This window comes from Ranitomeya variabilis, chromosome 1 (genome assembly GCF_051348905.1).
Source record: "Ranitomeya variabilis isolate aRanVar5 chromosome 1, aRanVar5.hap1, whole genome shotgun sequence".
Classification (NCBI taxonomy): domain Eukaryota; kingdom Metazoa; phylum Chordata; class Amphibia; order Anura; family Dendrobatidae; genus Ranitomeya; species Ranitomeya variabilis.
Genome location: NC_135232.1, coordinates 4,491,280 through 4,513,758, shown reverse-complemented (window position 1 = coordinate 4,513,758; position 22,479 = coordinate 4,491,280). Strand labels below are relative to the sequence as shown.

Here is a 22,479-nt window from a genome sequence, read left to right as displayed (position 1 = left end):
GTCACATCCGGCGCTGTGCTCCTCCATACTGCCACGCACTGGGGAAGCTTCCATGTGTCCAGAATCAGTTGTGCCTGCAGCTCTGGAGGTGACTGAGGACAAGTCTCGTGGAGCTCTGGGTCAATAGTGATATCTGGGTGTAATTCTCTACAGCTCGTGAGTTACTTGTCTATTACTATCACTTCACAGTGGCCGCCACCATCGCTAACAACGGACGATGCTAGAACAGATGAAACCAGGAGTGGCAATGAAGAGTTTATTATAAAGTACAGAATGCATCGGCCACAGAGGAGGCGGCCATCACCCACTTCGTCAGAGCTCCATGTACAGATCTCGTCTCATCTTCAAAGGTTGTTGATGGCCTGAGAAGAGGAAATTAATTCTGAATTACCCATTACCAATGGACGCCCCATTGTTATTTTTCACCAGCCGTCTGTAGTATTCCAAGAATTCAGCATTTCTAGCATTGCCATCATCTCACCCTTCCTATCTCATTACCTGTGATGAGCCAGCCATCATCTGTGAAGGTTTCACTCGTCGCCTGCTCCATTCCCAGGTAACCCAGAAAGACATGACGCCCCCACAGGCAAAGCCCGAATCCATCCTGGTTCTCACGGCTTTTAAATCCAGCATGTTCAGTTCTGCAAGGTAAGAGACATTCTCTGAGGACACCGGCCCGATATCACCCCAAACTTTTCCCGACTTGTGCCAGGATGGGCTCAGTTCACTGGAGATTCCCTTCAGAGCTTCAGTCACCAATACAGCCCACAATAACACCACAGCCAGAAGATGGCAGTGTAAGAAGAAGCGCTCTATGATCTAGTGATGGTCACTTGATATAAGGGAGGCTTCCTGAAAACTCCAGCAACACCCCATTCTAGTGATGGGCGAGCACTAAAATGCTCGGGTGCTCGTTGCTCAGGTCGAGCAAATTGGAACGCTCTGGTACTCGACCCCAGCAATGAGCCCAATGTAAGTCTATGGGAGACCTGAGCATTTTTGCAGTGATCCCCCCACCAGGAGTTCTTTTAGGGTTTAAAAACGTCTGAAAATGATGGGAACAGTGCTGAAATGACAGAGGGACCTCATGGGGATCGCCCCTGGAAGCATTCCTGACTCCTAGGTCACAGCTGTAGGCAATGTTGTCAGTTTCACGCCATTTTACAGGTGCACCAAAAAACTTACAAATACAAAACCAAAATGGATTTTCCTGGGAAATATGTTAAGGAACATTCTTTCCAGGGTAATGATTTGTAGGTAAGGCAAAATAAAGACCCCCACAAAAAAAAAAAAAAGTACCTCCACTACTTGGGCTATGTTCACACACACAGCGTTTTTAATGCGTTTTTCAACTGTAACATTGCTTTCAACCAATAGAAATGCATTCACTGGGAAATGTCATTGTAACATGTAACCCCCCTAGCTGGCCATGTGGTGTGTGACACATACGCAGACCCATCTTGTTTCATGTACGAAGGAGGGACTCTTAAAGTCACAGAGCCTATTGTTACTGGTGCATCAGGCGGCATTAATCTTCTTAAAGGGTCATTATTACACAGTGGGTCTCCTATGCTGTTATTGCCTATGCAGTGAGTGTCTGGGCTGCCAACAATTAGAACGCGCCACAATACCTCTTTCACGAGATGTACAGGAAGGCTTCCTGAAAAAATGTTCCCATTATAAGAAAGTGTGTCTCCCATAGTGTTTGCCTATGCATTGAATGTAAGGCCGGCCTTGCCCCAAAGTTACACACACCCCAATAAGCCTTTGAGCCCACGTACTGGATGGCCACAGGAAAACCTAGTTCCTAGTATTCATTTGGTACTGCCATACTGTTTGCCTATGCATTGAATGCAAGGCCCAATAAGCCTTGGAAGAGACGTAGAGGTGGGCCTCCTGAAAACAATGTTCTCATTATAAAGGAGCGGGTCTCCTATATTTGGAATGCCCATACACTAAGTGTATGGGCTGGCAAATATTTTCCCCTGGGGGATACATATTTAAAAAAAAAAAAAATGTACGGGCATCATAAACACCCTTACAAAAAACTAGAGTGGCTGTAGCATCACGGAACATGCTCACCCTGGTGTTCTAGTGGTGGTGGATGATGAGGAGAAGGAGGAAAACACCAAATAGCCAAAATCAGATCGCGTATACCCATGTGTGGGTGTGAAGAGGTGCAAGGCAATACACCTCCCCAAAAAAAAGACACTGGATTAGAGGTTATGTTTCACTGTCATTTGGTGGTGTACAGAAGTCTGGCCCAATCCAGCCCTTGTTCATTTTTATAAGAGTCGGCCTGTCAGCATTTTCAGTTGACAGGCAGATGCGCTTATCAGTTATAATTCCACCAGTGGCACTAAAAACCCGCTCTGACAAAACGCTAGCAGCAGGGCAGGCCAGGACCTCCAAGGCGTAGAGAGCCAGTTCATGCCACGTGTCCAGCTTAGATACCCAATAATTAAAAGGCACAGAGGAATCACGGAGGACGTTGGTACGGTCAGCAAGGTACTCTCAGCATCTTCCCAAATATTGCACTCCTTGTGACAGTACCCCTTGTAAGCTGATATTTCATATAACACAGTGTGTGTTTATCTTTGATGACTAGTGATGTCTGCTGATATGCTAATTGTGCATTGTATTATGGAGCCAGTTTGTTGATTTCAAAAGCAGAGAGAGAGAAAGACTGTGCAAATAGATTGAATGGTCAAGTAATGCTACTTGATCTCATCACCTTTATTTTCCCTTATCTTGATGCTGGACTGAAGGACACTTGTTCAATCTCTCAGATGAGCAGAGAGCAACACAGCCGGGCATTCTGCAAAACACTCAGACAGAGACAAGACTGCAGCCAATTAATCATGGCACCATCACGAGGGACACGGATCTGTCATTCTATAGGAAACAACTTAGGTTTTTGGCTCCAGGTGAAAGGACACAGATCTGCTCAATTGACCATCGCTGAACCATGGATATGCTTGGAGAATGCCAGGATTGGGACCCGCTGGTCGCCTGGCTCCATGGAGATGTTCGGATAAGCCAGGTGGTGAATCTTGTATCAACTGGTTTTGGACCTTGTATGGACTGTCATCTCCCTACGCTTGTCGTGTGTGTGTGTGTGTGTGTGTGTGTGTGTGTGTGTGTGTGTGTGTGTGTGTGTGTGTGTGTGTGTGTGTGTGTATCACAGGTGGAGTAGCAAACCTGGGAGCTCTGATGTAACATCTGCCATTATCCCGGCAGGTCAGCGGAAGGGTGAGACTCTAATGTGCACCATCTTGGGGAATTTTGCTGGGACTGTTCTACGTGTTATTTGCCTGTTTTGTGGTTCAATAAAGCAATGACACCCTGTTTTACCCACACCCTGTGTTGTCTGAGTAGTGTTATGTATACATTAACAGGAGAGCGGGCGTTAGGAGGGTCAATACCTGGTCCATGTGGTCCCGGCTAGCGGATCCTGGGCGCCTGCTGACCCCCGTTTTCCCACACCAACCATCATTCCTGCAGCAGACACTGTGGGGCAGAAACCACTGGCTGGTCTTTGTGAATGCCAGTATTAACCCTGCAGCGGACATTATGGGGAGGCCAACCATCATCCCTGCAGCAGTTACTGGTCAGTGGGGGTGATCACCACAGTGGTACTGTTACTGTACAAACATCTCACATTCTGATCCTATATACCAACAGGTGTAAACACCAATTTCTGCTGCTGCAGAAATTATGGATATTCTCAGATTTCCAGCAGGGCAGGTTTAAGACATTTCTGGTATTCTATTCGGAGAGCAAGATACATTGAGCTCAATGATGCTGAAATCTTACCTTCCTGTCCTCCACGATGAAGGCAGAATAACGCTCTGAAGCCCACTGGTCTCGTTCTTCCCAGATAACTCCAGCAGATCAATCCCCAAGCTTCCAAAATACTCCAGCACATTGTGGCAGATGGGCTCTGTGCCCACAAAACAGTGAGTGCACCGATCCAACCCCAGAGCCATGCGGGCAGGCCTGAAGACAAGACGATCAGCAATACTATGTCCCCAGGACAGCGAACCAGACCTGTAGAGGAGAGAGGCACCCATGAGATCGGCATGTGATCCTTGATATATTCATATTCATCTTACATTTTAAAAATTACTAAAAGGAAAATGGGCTGATGCAAAGGTTTGTGCACCCTTCATCGATAGTACCTAGTAGCGCCTCTTTTTGCACGTATTTCAGCTTGTAAACGCTTTTTGTAGCCAGACAAGAGTCTTCCCTTTCTTCTGAGGGATTTTCCTCTATGCTTCCTTGGAGAATTCTTCAAGTTCTGTGAGATTCCTGGGGGAGTCTCGCATTCATCTGCTATTTTAAGGTCTCGCCACAGATTTTCAATGATGTTCAGATTGGGGGACTGTGAGGGCCATTGTAAAACCTTCAGCTTGTGCCTTTTGAGGTCATCTATTGTGGATTGTGACATGTGTTTATAATCATTATCCATTTGTAGAAGCCATCTGCTTCCTCTTTTCACCTTCAGCTTTTTCACAGATTATGTTATGTTTGCATCTAGAGTTTGTTGAAATGTCATTGAATCCATTCTTCCCTCTACCTGTGGAAATGTTCCCCGTGCCATTGACTGCAACACAACCCCAAATCAAGATTGATCCGCCCAATGCTTAATGGTTGGTGAGATGTTCTTTTCCTGAAATTCTGGGTCCTTTTTTCTCCACACACACACCTCTGATCATTGTGGCCAAAGATTTCTATTTTACACTCATCGGTCCACAGGACTTGTTTCCACAATGTACTAGGCCTGTTTAGATCTTCTTTTGCATTCTTCTGATACGGAGTTTTATGATGAAGATGCAGGAGAGGTTTTCTTCTGACGACTCTTCCATGAAAGCCATATTTGTGCAGGTGTCTCTAAACAGTACAACAATGTACCACAACTCCAGAGTCTGGAAAAACTTTTTGAAGGTCTTTTGCAGTCAAGCAGGGGTTCTGATTTGCCTCTCTAGCAATCCTGAAATTTTGCTTGGTCTTCCAGTCTATCTTGACCTCCACTGTTACTGGTACCTGCCATTTCTTAACTACATTTCAAACTCAGGAAAGCACAACCTGAAAACACTTTGCTGTCTTCTTATAGCCTTCTTCTGCTTTGTGGGCCTCCACCATTTTCAGAGACCTAGGCAGCTGCTTAGAAGAACCCATGGCTGCTGTTTTTTGGCACAAGGCTAGAGGAGGCTGGGTTTTTATAAAGCTGGGAAAGTTACATCACCTGGTGTTTCTCAACAATTATGGTGAACAAGCCATAACCCTAACAGGCTAATCAAGGTCTGAAACCTTGGTCAATATTATCTGAGCACACAACCTTTTGCATCAGCCCTTTTAGTAGTACATATTTTTTTTGCCTAAAATACAAAAGGAATTGTGTCATCTCTAACTTTAGGCCTTTTAGGCTATGTGCCCACGTTGTGGATTTACCTCTGGATTTTTTTGTGCGGATTCTGCAGCTCTTGGCAGAAAACGCAGATGCGGATTTGATGCGTTTTTTTATGCCGATTTTGTGCGGATTTCTTGCGTTTTTTACCCCTGCGGATTTCTATAATGGAATGGGTACAAAAACGCTGCAGATCCGCACAAAAGAAGTGACATGCTACTTATTTTAATCTGCAGCTCCGCAAAATTAGCACAGCATTTTTTTTTTTCATTGATTTACATTGTACTGTAAATCACTTGCGGATCTGCAGCGTTTCTGCACGGTAAAAAACTCTGCGGATTCGCAGGAAATCTGCAACGTGTGCACATAGCCTTAGAGATCATTTCATTTTCATTTTGGTCAACGGTTAACAACAGTAATTTTGACCAGCGGTGCCCAAACTTTCACATGTCACTGTATGAGCACACATGGTCATAGCCAGCAGATAATGAGGTCAGTGTGTGGATGGGGCACCGCTATCTGGAGGCTGGAGACGACCCTAACCCAATAGGTCACATTCACTAACCTTAAGTAGGAAAGGCGACCTTTCTTCTTGGCCCACCTAATGGTCATCTTCTGTAATGGTGTTGCCTCCTTCTCATTCAATATCCACTGCTTGTTCACCTTCTTCCAGAGTCCAGGGAATCCCATGAAGAGGGTGGGGTGAACATCGCGCAGTGTAGACAGGAGAGAGCCCTGTGAACCGTGCACATATGAGGGATCTATACGGTGGTATTCTACCTCCAGGGCCCCAGTACCATCTGTGTACGCACTTGCCCACGTCTCACATTTGTATGTCCTGCTATCACAAATGACCCACCTTTTTACACACTGTGCTTTTTAAAATGAAACAACTACATAAAAGACTCGAGTAAAATGGATTTATCCTTGTGCTAAGTCTTTGTGAAATAGTGTCATAGCCCAACCTTACTAGTGTCATAGTATCTGTAGCTGTGGAGATACATGAACGCTTTGTGGGCCCACACATGGCTCCCGAGACACTGGTTGAGAGACAGTGCTATACAGCCATGCTACTATTCATCCTGAGAGGACGCAATTCTTCAGCTTCGTAAATCTGGTCTTTGAGTTTAAGGTTCTCACCTTCCAAGCATCAGATTCTGCAAAATATGTAGTACCTCCACAGGACAGAGGAAGCCAGAGGTCCAACATCTGCACAGACATGCGATTAAGGGTCAAGTAACTGACCACAACCTCCTCTGACCCCAAACCCAGCATCTTCTGCATGGTCCGGGACGTCCAAGTCACCTATTAAGAAACAAGGGTGAGCAGTGAGAAACCGCACTGAATTCTATATGCAGCATATTCATGGTGAGCAGACAACTGCAATACTAATAATCTGTACAAGTTCCTTCAGCTTCAAAAAATTCAGACTTTTTTTTTTACTGACAGAGCAAAAAAGTGCTTTACTTTAATGGACTGTCCAGGAATTTCTGGATAGTTGGCATCGACTCTGGGTTCTCAGTCGTCCTCCCACACTCCACATACTGATGTGGGAATGTAGATTGTGAGCCGTACCTTATGTCACATTTTTGCTGCCACCCGCGTACACTGCTCGGTGCAGCATTGCTAGTAACACGGGCGTTTTTGGCGCCTGCTGTATCCCTTTATCTGGGCACTAATTGGTACGGTTATTTGGACACAGTAACACAAGGCACCATAACGACCAGCAGCCAAGGTACAGCCGGTCCTGATCATGGACACATGTAGAATATACTCTGAGAACCTGAATCCGGAAAGGTCGTCCTCACATTGTCATGACTTATCAGGGCTCCTTGCGCCTCTCCAGCATCATCCATTCCATACATTATTGCACAGCTCTGGTGCGGCTTCTGGCTTGCTGTGACGTCACAGAGATGCAATTCTTCCAATTCGGAGCCCAAAGCCAATAATTGGTTCCACTGAAACAGATGAAATGATATCTGGATTCCTGTGTATACATAAGTGGAGTCAGACTGAAAACCTGAGAAGGTATGGAGGAGGCAGATTTACCGTGTACGCTCCAGAGCATGGCTCCACCACTGGCTCCCGCCATTGTACGACTGCTTTTAGGTTAGCCAGCTTGTCTTGTATCTGTAAAATAATGGTCCTGAGTGAAAAACAAAGTGCAAGACTTAGCCAACACCATCAGCTGCGAAAGAGAACCAAGCCACAGCCATTCAACTCTGGGTGGAAGAAATCACCAACGTGTGGAATTTTATATATTGGCTAAAAGTCTGAACGGAATAAAGCAGTCATCATTTATCACTGGTTGTGCCGATATATGGCGACACCACTGCAGTAAAGGGCAGACACCACAAAAGGTGCCTGGGTAAATGTCGCAAAGCACAAAGAAAAATGGATCCTAGCACCAGTGACATTTGTATGAGAAGGGAAAAAAATGCACCTGCAGGATCTTCTCCCGCTGGTTGCGGTCATCCACAAGGACAATCTGAGCCCGAGAATCTAACGCCAACTTAAGACAAGTGGATGCAGTTGATGATGGATCAATGCCAACGGCCAAGCCCCTGTCGGAGTGCAGATCACAATATTAGAACATGTGCCCCAGATGGTTGGAAGAGAAGCACAATATCTCTATACCCTGCCAGAATCGCTCCCATCTCTGCCATAAACCACTCCGGAGAATTAAACCCAAGAATCAGAACCGCATGAAACCGCTGCAAGCCCAACTGCAAGGAAAAGAGAAATGCGATAGGTCATTAGTCCCAGGGTCTGGAGATCATCCTGCTAAAGTCATACCTACATGGCTCGAGGCACACATCGATCAAGGCAAAGTCTCAGATTAATGGTTTGCATTTTAATAAGTCACTTTTTACTTTGAAGGCGAGACCATTTACTTTGAAGTGGAAAATCTGAGAACACATTATGCAGAAATGTCGATTGAGGAGAGAGGTTCCCAAGAGGAGTAAGGAGAGACTTCCTAATTCTATGTTTAATTGGCTTTTCAGGACATGTACAAGTTAATAAAAAACCTAGCTGCGCAATTATTTACTAGATCCCATTCACAATACGAACTGAGCCTCCAGCGTACAAGGCTTTAGGCGGGGTTTAAGGCCATTCTGAAGAAAAGCCAGGATTTCAAATATTAAGATGTACGGGATTTGGAGGGGCAGGTCCACTCCAGTTAGAAAAGATATTCCAAAGCTAATTTTAAATGGAATAGGTAACTTTCTTCCTGCTTTTTTTAGGAGTGTTAAAATGACTGTGACAAACCTCTAGCTTTTAGAATTGTGCTTACAGAAGCCACGCTGCCACAATGTCCCTAAATCTGGATGGAAAATGGGACCTTGATAGAGGGAATTCTTATAGACTAAAGGTACCTTCACACGAAGCGACGCTGCAGCGATAGCGACAAAGATGCCGATCGCTGCAGCGTCGCTGTTTGATCGCTGGAGAGCTGTCACACGGACCGCTCTCCAGCGACCAACGATGCCGAGGTCCCCGGGTAACCAGGGTAAACATCGGGTTGCTAAGCGCAGGGCCGCGCTTAGTAACCCGATGTTTACCCTGGTTACCAGCGTAAAAGTAAAAAAAACAAACAGTACATACTCACCTGCGCGTCCCCCAGCGTCTGCTTCCTGACACTGACTGAGCTCCGGCCCTAACAGCACAGCAGTGACGTCACCGCTCTGCTTTCACTTTCACTTTAGGGCCGGCGCTCAGTCAAGAAAAAACATGAGCCACTTTGAAACTGTCAGCAAAAAAATTGCTGATGACATAACTCAATGTATGTGCATTGGTCCACATAGCCCCGGCAGGCTTTAATGTCTACGGCAAGAAAGGACAAATAGAAATATCTTCACAAGGCAGAATGTCCCTGGTGAGCATTAGGCTGTCCAACGGCAACAGTGTTGTGGCATCAATGGTCCTGGGATACTATCAGGAGCAAAGGTGAGGTGGATTCTCCAAAACCCCTAGTCTACCTGGGCACGCAGATCCCATATGCTGTGAGCAGGAAGGCACATGGGCAGCGAGGACTTGGAACACACAGGAATCGCTGAAGCAGCAGGATGAAAGAAGTGGAACCAAGCAGAAACAAATGCACGTTTAAAACACAAAAGCACAGATGGTGGAGCACACCAAACATACAACTAAATCTAGACTAGGTCTCAATCCCAAGACGATTTATCACAGATCCCCTCCAGGCAACTTTCCAAACATGATGTGGAGCAAAGCAGAGGGCAGCAGACTCAAAGGATGGAGGAAGAACTTGGGATATCCAGGACAGGTGTGTAAAGGAAAGTGAAATTCCCCTACCATCTAGTTACTGGGCTAGGGTTCACACTGACCTCTGTAGATCCAGAATGGGACAACGTAGCCTCAGGTTCACAGAAGTAGTACCACATCCTCGCAGAAACCTCACACATCTAGACACTCACAGACTCTCAGACTCTCTCCTACCTCTGTCCTCCATATCTTCACTGCATGACACGGACAGCGCCACCGCTTTCTATAACTCGACCCTCACATCAGCCATAGACTCAGTCGCCCCTCTCACGCATGGCACAGTCCGACAAACCAATAGGCAACCTTGGCATAACAATGTCACAAAAAAACTTCGACAAGCATCCAGGGTTGCGGAGCGGCGTTGGAAGAAAACACGGCTGCCAGACGACTTCATTGCCTTCAAACAAGCTACATTTGACTTCAAATCAGCTCTCACCTCTGCTAAACAGACCTATTTCACTAACCTTGTATCTTCACTATCCTACAACCCAAAACAACTGTTCAGCACATTTACCTCTCTCCTCTGCCCACCACTGCCACCTCCAACTCCCTTCATCTCTTCCGAGGACTTTGCCACCTACTTCAAAAACAAGATCGACCAAACAAGGCAAACCTTTACTTGTCCACCACCCCAACCACTCCATATACCAGACCCCTGCCCTTCCCTAATAACCTCCCTCTCCAACATCACTGAAGGAGAGCTTACTCGCCTCTTTTCCAAATCACACCTCACCACCTGTGCACTTGACCCCATGCCTTCCCACCTGCTCCCCAACCTCACTAACACGCTTATTCCAGCCCTAACCCATCTCTTCAACCTATCGCTCTCTTCTGGTACCTTCCTGTTATGATCCTTAGTGGTTGAGGATCACAAATTACTCCAGCTAAGTAACAAACATAGGACAAGCTCTAGGGAGATGGCAAACTGGACTGACCGCAAATCTGAACCTATTTAAACACACTAGAAGTAGCCGGTGAACGTGCCTAAAAATCCTAGACGTCTCAAGCCAGCCTGAGGAACTAACTACCCCTAGAGAGAAAGAAAGACCTCTCTTGCCTCCAGAGAAATAATCCCCAAAGATATAGAAGCCCCCAACAAATAATAACGGTGAGGTAAGAGGAAGGCACATACACAGGGGTGAAAGCAGATTCAGCAAATGAGGCCCACTAATACTAGATAGCAGAAAATAGTAAAGGGGTCTGTGCGGTCAGTAAAAAACCCTTACAAAATATCCACACTGAGATTTCAAGAACCCCTGCACCAACTAACGGTGTGGGGGGAGAAACTCAGTCCCCTAGAGCAACCAGCAAGCGAGGAGATCACATCTTAGCAAGCTGGACAAGAAACATGATGAATGCTGATAATCAAAAAATGAACGGACAAAAACTTAGCTTGTCTTGGAGAGGCTGGGAGCAAGGTAATCACAAGGAATCTGAAGAGCACTGAATACATTGATAGCAGGCAAGGAACTGAGTATCCAGGTGAGTTAAATAGGAAACCAACCAAGGATAACGAACCAGCTGATGCAGCCAACCTGCAGAAAGACAACACTACACAGTACCGCTTGTGACCACTAGAGGGAGCCTAAAAATAGAGTTCACAACAGTACCCCCCCCCTTGAGGAGGGGTCACCGAACCCTCATCAAGACCCCCAGGGCGATCAGGATGAGCTGCGTGGAAGGCACGAACCAAATCGGCCGCATGAACATCAGAGGCGACAACCCAGAAATTATCCTCCTGACCATAGCCCTTCCACTTCACCAAATACTGAAGCCTCCGTCTAGAAATACGAGAATCCAAAATCTTCTCCACCACGTACTCCAATTCTCCCTCGACCAGCACCGGAGCAGGAGGCTCAACAGAAGGAACCACAGGTACCACATACCTCTGCAACAAAGACCTATGGAACACATTATGAATGGCAAACGATGCTGGGAGATCCAAACGAAAAGACACCGGGTTAAGGATTTCCAAGATCTTATAAGGACCGATTAAGCGAGGCTTGAATTTAGGAGAGGAGACCTTCATAGGAACATACCGAGAAGACAGCCACACCAAATCCCCAACACGAAGTCGGGGACCCACACCGCGGCGGCGGTTGGCAAAGCGCTGAGCCTTCTCCTGTGACAACCTCAAATTGTCCACCACATGGTTCCAAATCTGCTGCAACCTATCCACCACAGAATCCACCCCAGGACAGTGAGAAGGCTCAACCTGACCCGAGGAAAAACGAGGATGGAAACCAGAATTGCAGAAAAAAGGCGAAACCAAAGTAACAGAACTAGCCCGATTATTAAGGGCAAACTCGGCCAATGGCAAAAAAGTCACCCAATCATCCTGATCAGCAGAAACAAAACATCTCAAATAAGTTTCCAACGTCTGATTAGTTCGCTCAGTTTGGCCATTAGTCTGAGGATGGAAGGCCGACGAAAAAGATAAATCAATGCCCATCTTAGCACAAAAAGTCCACCAAAACCTGGACACAAACTGGGATCCTCTATCAGACACAATATTTTCAGGAATGCCGTGCAAGCGAACCACATTCTGAAAAAATAGAGGAACCAAATCGGAGGAGGAAGGCAACTTAGGCAAGGGCACCAAATGGACCATCTTGGAAAAACGATCACACACCACCCAGATGACAGACATTTTCTGAGATACTGGAAGATCCGAAATAAAATCCATGGAAATGTGCGTCCAAAGCCTTTTCGGGACAGGCAAAGGCAAAAGCAAACCGCTGGCACGAGAACAGCAAGGCTTAGCCCGAGCACAAATCCCACAAGACTGCACAAAGGAACGCACATCCCGCGACAAGGAAGGCCACCAGAAGGACCTAGCCACCAAATCTCTGGTACCAAAAATCCCAGGATGACCCGCCAACACCGAAGAATGAACCTCAGAAATAACTCTGCTGGTCCATCTATCCGGGACAAACAGTCTCTCTGGTGGACAACGGTCAGGTCTATCCGCCTGAAATTTCTGCAGCACTCGTTGCAAATCTGGGGAAATGGCAGACAAAATCACTCCCTCTCTGAGAATACCAGCCGGCTCAGAAACTCCCGGAGAGTCAGGCACAAAACTCCTAGAAAGTGCATCAGCTTTCACGTTCTTCGAACCAGGCAGGTATGAGACCACGAAGTTGAAACGGGAGAAAAACAGCGACCAACGAGCCTGTCTAGGATTCAGGCGCTTGGCAGATTCGAGGTAAATCAGGTTTTTGTGATCAGTCAAGACCACCGCACGATGTTTAGCTCCTTCGAGCCAATGTCGCCACTCCTCAAATGCCCACTTCATAGCCAACAACTCCCGATTACCAACATCATAATTCCGCTCGGCAGGCGAAAACTTTCTTGAAAAGAAAGCACATGGCTTCATCATAGAGCCATCAGAGCTTCTCTGCGACAAAACAGCCCCTGCTCCAATCTCAGAAGCATCAACCTCGACCTGGAAGGGGAGAGAGACATCTGGTTGACATAAGACTGGAGCTGAAGAAAACCGGTGCTTCAGTTCCCGAAAGGCCTCCACGGCCGCAGGAGACCAATTAGTCACATCAGAACCCTTCTTGGTCAAATCCGTCAAAGGTTTAACCACGCTAGAAAAATTAGCGATGAAACGACGGTAAAAATTAGCAAAACCCAAGAACTTCTGAAGACTCTTAACAGACGTAGGCTGAGTCCAGTCATGAATAGCCTGGACCTTGACTGGGTCCATCTCCACAGTAGAAGGAGAAAAAATAAAACCCAAAAAGGAGACCTTCTGTACTCCGAAGAGGCTTTTTGAGCCCTTCACAAATAAAGCATTAGCACGCAGGACCTGAAACACCATCCTGACCTGCTTCACATGGGACTCCCAATCATCAGAAAAAGCCGGATTACTCACCGGTAATGCTCTTTTAATGAGTCCACGACAGCACCCCACATGAGAAAGAGGGATCCGCCCATAGGAACAGGAAACCTACAGAATAAAAGGAGGCGGTCCCCTCTCCTCCTCAGTTTAGTTTACAGAGTATAAAAAGGGAACCGCAAAAGCTTTAGTATTAATTCTTATTCAGCAAAATATCTTAAAAACTCTATACAACCATTATTTGTGAATTAAAGAAAGAGCTGTGCATAATCAGGGAGGGTTGCAAATGGGTGCTGTCGTGGACTCATTAAAAGAGCATTACCGGTGAGTAATCCGGCTTTTTACCCTTCGCCACGACAGCACCCCACATGAGAGACTTTCAGAGAGTCATTATTCGGGTGGGATTACTGTACTAAGAACAGCTCTACCAAAGGTCAAATCAGAAGATGAAGATAGATCAAGTCTATAATGGTTGTAAAAGGTAGAAGGTGTAGACCAAGTTGCGGCCTTACATATTAAATGGATCGGGACATCCGCTTGTTCCGCCCAGGAGGAAGCCATGGCTCGTGTTGAGTGCGCTTTAATACCCACTGGAGGAATCTCGCCTTTCGATGTATAGGCCAAGCAGATAGCATCTCTGATCCATCGAGATATGGTAGCTCTCGTGACCCCATGTCCTTTCTTGTGGCCCTGAAAGGAGATAAACAGAGCCCTACTCTCCCTCCATGTCTGACACCTTTCTATATAAGTCAGGATGGCTCTTCTGACATCTAAGGTGTGGAACTTATGTTGTTCAGGGGTTACCGGAGAATCAAAAAAGGAAGGGAGAAATATTTCCTGTGACCTGTGGTAGGTGGATGCTACTTTAGGGAGGTATGAGGGGTCTGGTTTTAGGACTATTCGATCATGGAATATCAGTAAGAATGGTGGGTCTACTGATAGGGCCTGGATGTCGCTAACACGTCTGGCTGAGGTCAGGGCTACCAAGAGGGCTACTTTATATGTGAGGACATTTAGAGGTATAGAATCTAGAGGCTCAAATGGGGAGCTGGTTAAGGCTTCTAGCACTAGATTTAAATCCCACGGAGGTAGACGGGGAATATGTACCGGGTTACTTCGTTCACAAGACTTAATAAATCTGGAGACCCATCTATCAGCGGCTATATTATATCCATATAGGGCTCCTAACGCTGATATCTGGACTCTTAAGGTGTTCACTGATAATCCTAATTCTCTACCTTTTTGTAGGAACTCTAGAATAGGTGTTATCGGAACCTGTTTAGTGAATGGTATTGTATGAAAGTCTAAGAATTTTTTCCATACCCTGCTATATATCAGGGTGGTAGATCTTTTTCTACTTAGTAGCAGGGTTTTTACTAGCTGTTCTGAAAAACCCCTTGAGCTTAGTAACTGCCGCTCAAGTTCCACGCCGTCAAGTGAAGCCCTTTCACTTGCGGGTGGAAAAACGGCCCCTGGAACAGTAGTTCCCTGTCCAATGGAAGAATCCATGGATCGCATAGACACATGCTCTGGAGGCAGGAGAACCACGGCCTCTTTGGCCAGAAGGGTGCAATGAGGATCACCTTTGCACGTTCCCTCCTGATCTTCCTGATCACTAGCGGAATTAGAGACATTGGAGGAAAGGCGTAAGCCAGTTTGAAGTTCCAAGGATGATGTAGGGAGTCCAGCATGTCTGGATGATCCATGGAGTTCAGGGAAGTGAATCTTTCTACCTGTCTGTTGCCTCTTGTGGCAAATAGATCTATCTGAGGCACTCCCCATGCTCTTGTTATTAGTCTGAACACGGTTCTGTTTAAGGACCATTCTCCCTGGCGCAGCCTGTTTCGACTGAGGTAGTCCGCTTTGGTATTCTCTATTCCTCTGATGTGTAGGGCTGTTAGGGACGCAAGATGAGTCTCTGCGAACTGGAAGATCTCCCCTGCGATGGTCAGACTTCCTGACCGTGTACCGCCCTGACGGTTTACATAGGCCACTGTGGTGGAGTTGTCTGAGAAAACTTACATCTGCTCCTTGAATCTGTGGAAGAAAATAATTTAAGGCTTTCCCTACTGCTGTTAATTCTTTCCAATTTGAAGAACATGATGATTCTGCCTGATTCCAGGTATCCTGGACTACATCATTCTCCATATGTGCACCCCATCCCGTAGGGCTGGCGTCGGTAGTAATTATTTTGGATGGATCTACTATCCAAGGTACGCCTCCTGAAAGGTGTCCCATATCTAGCCACCAGGATAGAGATTCTATGACATCTCTAGAGAGAGTTAGTTTACTCTCTAGGTGTCCTTTCCGTCCCTGGGCTGACAATACTTCGTACTGTAATTGGCGGGTATGGAATTGCGCCCACGGTACAGCCGGGATACATGAGGACAATGATCCTAGTAAGGACATAGCCTTTCTCAGTGTCATGTAGGGGTTTTTTATTGCTTCTGACACCTTTGACTGTATAGTCATTTTCTTTGAATGCGGGAGGAAGCTTTTTTGACTTACGGAGTCTAGCTGGATCCCTAGAAACATTTGAGTAGTGTCTGGATTCAGTCTGGACTTTTCGAAGTTGATAATCCAACCCAAGTCCTGCAGGGATGAGATTGTGTTAGACAACCGCAATTTACATTGAGCCACAGAATTTCCTATCACTAAAAAGTCATCCAGGTAGGGTATTATTAAAGTGTCCCGTTGGCGTAGATGAGCCATTACCTCTAACATCACTTTTGTAAAAATGCGGGGGGCCATAGAAAGCCCAAATGGCATTGCTACGTATTGGAAGTGACGAACCTGTCCCTCCAGGATGACCGCTACTCTTAGATACTGCTGGTGTTCGGCATGTATGGGAAGGTGATAGTAAGCATCTTTTAGGTCTATCCCGGCCATGACACACCTAGGGAACAAAAGCTTGATGGTAGAACTAATGGATTCCATTTTGAAAGTGTGGTTACGTAAAAAGGAATTTAGTTTTTTGAGGTTTATGATGGTTCTGAATGAACCATCTGGTTTATTGATTAAGAATAAAGGAGAATAGAACCCCCTCCCTTCTTGATCTCGGGGAACCTCTATCAATACTTTTTTAGATAGAAGCGACAGGATCTCTGATTCTAGAGCTTCTTGTTGTTGCTGACCTCTCGGAGATGTTACAATAAAAGAATCCCAAGGGATCCTATCAAATTCTAATTTTAATCCGTTTCCAATAATGTCCAGAATCCAAAGACTAGATGTTATCAACTTCCATTTAGAAAATAAATATTTCAATCTACCGCCCACTTCATAATTAACGGTACTTATTACGTTTTTGGTTATAGGATGCGGAAAACAGAGCACCTCTTTGTTTTGGATCCTTTGTCTCCCAGCGCTCCCTTTGTTCAGTAGGTTTGTTCCTGGTAAAGGGGCATCTCCTGAAAGCTCTCCTGTAAGAGGGAAGGTACTGGTTAGGGAAGCCTTTCTTCCGCTCTCCTGCCTTATTTAAGAGCTCGTCCAGAGTTTTCCCAAATAGGAACTCACCCTGGCAGGGGATCGCACAAAGTTTTGCTTTGGCCTGTGCGTCCCCTTTCCAATTTTTCAACCAGAGTGCTCGCCGGGCTGTGTTTACTAGGCCGGCTGACCTGGCTGTTAGGCGTAGCGAATCCACCGACGCATCAGCTAGAAATGCTACTGCATCTTTCATTAGAGGGATTTTCGACAGAATTGTATTTCTCGAAGCTCCACTTCTAATTTGTTCCTCCAGCTGCTCTGTCCATACTAGCAGTGACCTTGCAGTACAGGTGCTAGAGATGGCTGGTCTGAATGCCCCCGTATTAGCCTCCCATGACCTCTTAAGTAAGGCTTCTGCTTTTCGGTCTAACGGATCAGTTAGAGTCCCTGAGTCCTCCACAGGCAAGACCGACTGTTTAGAAGTTGAAGCCACTGCAGCATCAACTTTTGGTATCTTTTGCCAGGAATTAAGTTCTTCATCACTGAAGGGGTAGCGTCTTTTAGCAGAGGATGGTAAGAATCCTCTTGTATGTTGTTTCTCCCACTCTTTTTTAACCAGCTCCTTAATTGTGGGTATGGCGGGGAAGGACCTTCGTTTTCTTTGTCCTAACCCCGCAAACATGATGTCCTGCGCTGACTTCTTTCCCTTCTCATCTGGGCACCCCATCGTGCTCCTGACGGCTTTCATTAAACTGTCTACACTACTATTTGGTAGATAAAGGCCTCCTTCATATTCCGATGAACTTGGCTGGGACTCCTCTTCATCAGAGGATTTTTGTACTACCTCTGACTCCGAGCTTACTGGAGATCGGGACCTGCTAGGCTGACGGGTACTGGTGCTACTTGTATGCGCCAGACCCTGCATCTCTTCGCGAATTATGGCTCTAACGTCAGACGGAGTCATTACGTTTTCTTGTCGTAAGGTCAATATGATGCAGTCTGCACACAATCTCTTAGTATATGAGTCCGGGAGGGGTTGCAAACATAAGGCACATTCTCTGTTTGGTTTTATGTGTCCTTTTCTTAGTCTAGAGGAAGGGGATATAGGAGGAACATATATCAGCATATGGGAAGAGACTCTTAAAACTCACCCAGTGAAGCTGACAGGTACCGGTTCTGGAGGCGGATTCTTAGCTGAAAGACCTTTCTGTTTGGTGGCAGATCGCTTTTCCTGGGATCGATCTCCACTTTTGGTGCTGCTCCTGGCGCTTGTCTCCTTACTGGGAGACTGCTCTGTTGCAGGCAAGTGCGCTACATCGGCCGGTGAAGCCATACTTACACACACCGGCCGACGCTAGTGCTGTACTTTTAAATCTGGCGCCGAATCTCCTGCCTCCCCGGACCCAACCCGGAAGTGCTCCAGCGACTTCCGGGTTAGACGCGCCGCTCCTCCTTACCATGCGGCGGCTGCTGGATAAGAAGCCGGCCGCTGAGCGCGCGCGTCCTCATGGAGCCGGGCAGACCAGCGGCACCGAACCCGGACCATGGCGACGATCAGACGAGGGGGGAGGCTGCAAACAGTGGCTCCCCCGACGCTGCCTCTGGTACCGCAGCCCCTGGCGTTCCCACAGAGACCGACGCAGGCGGGTGCATGGCCCAGGAATCCTCTTGAACTGCAGGTACTTCGGGTTCCCATAGAAACAGGAAACCTAAACTGAGGAGGAGAGGGGGACCGCCTCCTTTTATTCTGTAGGTTTCCTGTTCCTATGGGCGGATCCCTCTCTCTCTCATGTGGGGTGCTGTCCTGGCGAAGGGTAAAAGACCAAAATGTCATCCAGATAAACAATCATAAATTTATCCAGATATTCTCGGAAAATGTCATGCATGAAGGACTGAAACACAGAAGGAGCATTAGAGAGTCCAAAAGGCATCACTAAGTACTCAAAATGGCCTTCGGGCGTATTAAATGCCGTTTTCCATTCATCTCCCTGCTTAATGCGCACAAGGTTATACGCACCACGGAGATCTCTCTTAGTAAACCAACTGGCCCCCTTAATCCGAGCAAACAAATCAGACAATAGTGGTAAAGGATACTGAAATTTGACTGTGATTTTATTCAGAAGACGATAATCTATACAAGGTCTCAAAGAACCGTCCTTCTTGGCCACAAAAAAAAAATCCTGCACCAAGAGGGGAAGAGGATGGGCGAATATGTCCCTTCTCCAAAGACTCCTTTATATAACTCCGCATCGCGGCATGCTCTGGTATAGACAAATTAAAAAGTCGTCCCTTAGGGAATTTACTACCAGGAATTAAATTTATAGCACAGTCACAATCCCTATGAGGGGGCAGGGCACTGGACCTGGGCTCATCAAATACATCCTGGTAGTCAGACAAAAACTCAGGGACCTCAGAAGGAGTGGAAGAAGCAATAGACACCAACGGAGTATCGCCATGAATTCCCTGACAACCCCAACTTCAGACATAGCTTTCCAATCTAAAACTGGATTATGAGCCTGCAGCCATGGCAGACCCAAAACGACAACATCATGCAAATTATGCAGAACAAGAAAGCGAATCACCTCCTGATGTACGGGAGTCATGCACATGGTCATTTGCGTCCAATACTGAGGCTTATTCTCAGCCAATGGCGTAGCATCAATTCCCCTCAGAGGAATAGGAAATTCCAAAGGCTCCAGGACAAAACCACAGCGCCTGGCAAATGACAAATCCATCAGATTCAGGGCAGCACCCGAATCCACAAAAGCCATAACCGGGTAGGACGACAAAGAACAAATCAAAGTAACAGACAAAATAAATTTAGGCTGTATCGTACCAATGGTGACAGGTTTAGCGATTTTTTTTAAACGTTTAGAGCATGCTGAGATAACATGAGTAGAATCACCACAGTAAAAGCACAACCCATTTTGAAGTCTATGACTTTGTCGCTCAATTCTGGTCAGAGTTCGGTCACATTGCATAGACTCAGGTCTCTGTTCAGAAAATACCGCCAAAGGATGAGCAGATTTGCGCTCCCGCAATCGCCGATCAACCTGAATGGCTAAAGCCATAGAATCACTTAGACTTGTAGGGGTGGGAAACCCCACCATAACATTCTTAACGGCCTCAGAAAGACCTTCTCTGAAATTTGCAGCCAGGGCACACTCATTCCATTGAGTAAGCACCGACCATTTCCGAAATTTTTGACAATACACCTCTGCTTCATCCTGACCCTGAGAGATAGCCAGCAACGCTTTTTCTGCCTGATTCTCAAGATTAGGCTCCTCAAAGCAGTCCAAGAGCCAGAAAAAATGCATCTACATTAAGCAATGCAGGATCTCCTGGCGCCAGAGAGAAGGCCCAATCTTGAGGGTCGCCACGCAACAAGGAGATAACAATTTTAACTTGCTGAGCGGAATCACCAGAGGAACGAGGTCTCAGAGACAGAAATAACTTACAATTATTCTTAAAATTCTGAAAACTAGATCTATCTCCAGAAAACAACTCAGGAATGGGTATCTTTGGTTCTGACATAGGGCTATGAATAACAAAATCCTGAATACTTTGCACCCGTGCAGTAAGATGATCCACACTAGAAGTCAGAGTCTGAATATTCATGTCTGCAGCTGAGCTCAAAACCACTCAGAGTTCAAGGGGATGAAAGAAGCTAAACAGACTGCAGCAAAGGAAAAGCGGGAGGAGAAAAAAAAAAATGTACTCAGGTCTTCTTTTTATCCCACTTCTGCGATGCATTAAACACTTTTTTGGCCTGCTATACTGTTATGATCCTTAGTGGTTGAGGATCACGAATTACTCCAGCTAAGTCACAAACATAGGACAAGCTCTAGGGAGGTGGCAAACTGGACTGACCGCAAATCTGAACCTATCCAAACACACTAGAAGTAGCCGGTGAACGTGCCTAAAAATCCTAGACGTCTCGAGCCAGCCTGAGGAACTAACTACCCCTAGAGAGAAAGAAAGACCTCTCTTGCCTCCAGAGAAATAATCCCCAAAGATATAGAAGCCCCCAACAAATAATAACGGTGAGGTAAGAGGAAGGCACATACACAGGGGTGAAAACAGATTCAGCAAATGAGGCCCACTAATACTAGATAGCAGAAAATAGTAAAGGGGTCTGTGCGGTCAGTAAAAAACCCTTACAAAATATCCACACAGATTTCAAGAACCCCCGCACCAACTAACGGTGTGGGGGGAGAAACTCAGTCCCCTAGAGCAACCAGCAAGCGAGGAGATCACATCTTAGCAAGCTGGACAAGAAACATGATGAATGCTGATGATCAAAAAATGAACGGACAAAAACTTAGCTTGTCTTGGAGAGGCTGGGAGCAAGGTAATCACAAGGAATCTGAAGAGAACTGAATACATTGATAGCAGGCAAGGAACTGAGTATCCAGGTGAGTTAAATAGGAAACCAACCAAGGATAACGAACCAGCTGATGCAGCCAACCTGCAGAAAGACAACACTACACAGTACCGCTTGTGACCACTAGAGGGAGCCTAAAAATAGAGTTCACAACACCTTCCCCTCTGACTTCAAACATGCCACCATCACACCCATCCTCAAAAAAACTAACCTTGACCCAACTGCTATGCCCAGCTATCGCCCCATATCACTGCTCCCGTTTGCTTCAAAACTCCTTGAGCAGCATGTCCATGGTCAACTTTCCTCCCACCTCTCATCTAACTCTCTCCATGACAACCTCCAATCTGGCTTCCGCCCCCACCACTCCACCGAAACTGCCCTGACAAAAATTACTAATGACCTAGTCACAGCCAAAGCTAACAGACAGTTCTCCATCCTCCTCCTTCTTCTTGACCTGTCCTCTGCTTTTGACACAGTCGATCACTGCCTACTGCTACAGATTTTTTCTTCCCTTGGCATCAAAGACCTCGCCCTGTCCTGGATTGCCTCATACCTATCCAACCGCACATTTAGCGTTTCCCACTCCCTCACTACCTCCTCATCCCGCCCTCTCTCTGTCGGAGTCCCTCAAGGCTCTGTCCGAGTCCCTCAAGGCTCTGTCCTAGGACCCCTACTTTTTTCCATCTATACCCTTGGCCTAGGACAACTCATAAAGTACCATGGCTTCCAGTACCACCTGTATGCAGACGACACTCAGATCTACCTCTCTGGCCCAGATGTCACCTCCCTGCTGTCCAGAATCCCGAAGTGTCTGTCAGCCATATCCTCCTTCACCTCTCGCTTCCTAAAACTCAATGTAGACAAAACCGAATTCATCATCTTTCCCCCACCTCACGTATCCCCCCTACCCAATCTATCTATTATGGTGAACGGCATCACGCTCTCTCCTGCTCCTGAAATCCGCTGCCTCGGGGTAACTCTTGACTCTGCCCTGTCCTTCAAACCTCACGTCCAAGCTCTTGCCACCTCCTGACGCCTCCAACTCAAAAATATTGCCAGAATCCGTTCCTTCCTCAGTCCACAATCTACCAAAACTCTTGTGCATGCTCTCATCATCTCCCGCCTCGATTACTG

At 46.5% G+C, this 22,479-nt stretch overlaps 1 protein-coding gene across 3 annotated transcripts in view; it reads right to left on the bottom strand.

Annotated features, from left to right (window-relative positions):
- Positions 1 to 242: 242 nt before the first annotated feature.
- The window catches only part of LOC143793640 (long-chain-fatty-acid--CoA ligase ACSBG2-like), a 33,794-nt gene continuing 11,557 nt past the window's right edge, over positions 243 to 22,479 (bottom strand). For all 3 annotated transcript variants that reach the window (XM_077280701.1, XM_077280699.1, XM_077280700.1), the window contains exons 6-14: positions 8,048 to 8,136; positions 7,854 to 7,974; positions 7,460 to 7,540; positions 7,219 to 7,368; positions 6,551 to 6,715; positions 5,976 to 6,145; positions 3,817 to 4,050; positions 499 to 641; positions 243 to 362 (exon numbers count right to left, since the gene is read on the bottom strand). In XM_077280701.1, coding sequence (XP_077136816.1) covers positions 313 to 362; positions 499 to 641; positions 3,817 to 4,050; positions 5,976 to 6,145; positions 6,551 to 6,715; positions 7,219 to 7,368; positions 7,460 to 7,540; positions 7,854 to 7,974; positions 8,048 to 8,136 — 1,203 coding nt within the window. In that variant the 3' untranslated portion in view covers positions 243 to 312. The remainder of the gene's footprint in view (positions 363 to 498; positions 642 to 3,816; positions 4,051 to 5,975; positions 6,146 to 6,550; positions 6,716 to 7,218; positions 7,369 to 7,459; positions 7,541 to 7,853; positions 7,975 to 8,047; positions 8,137 to 22,479) is intronic.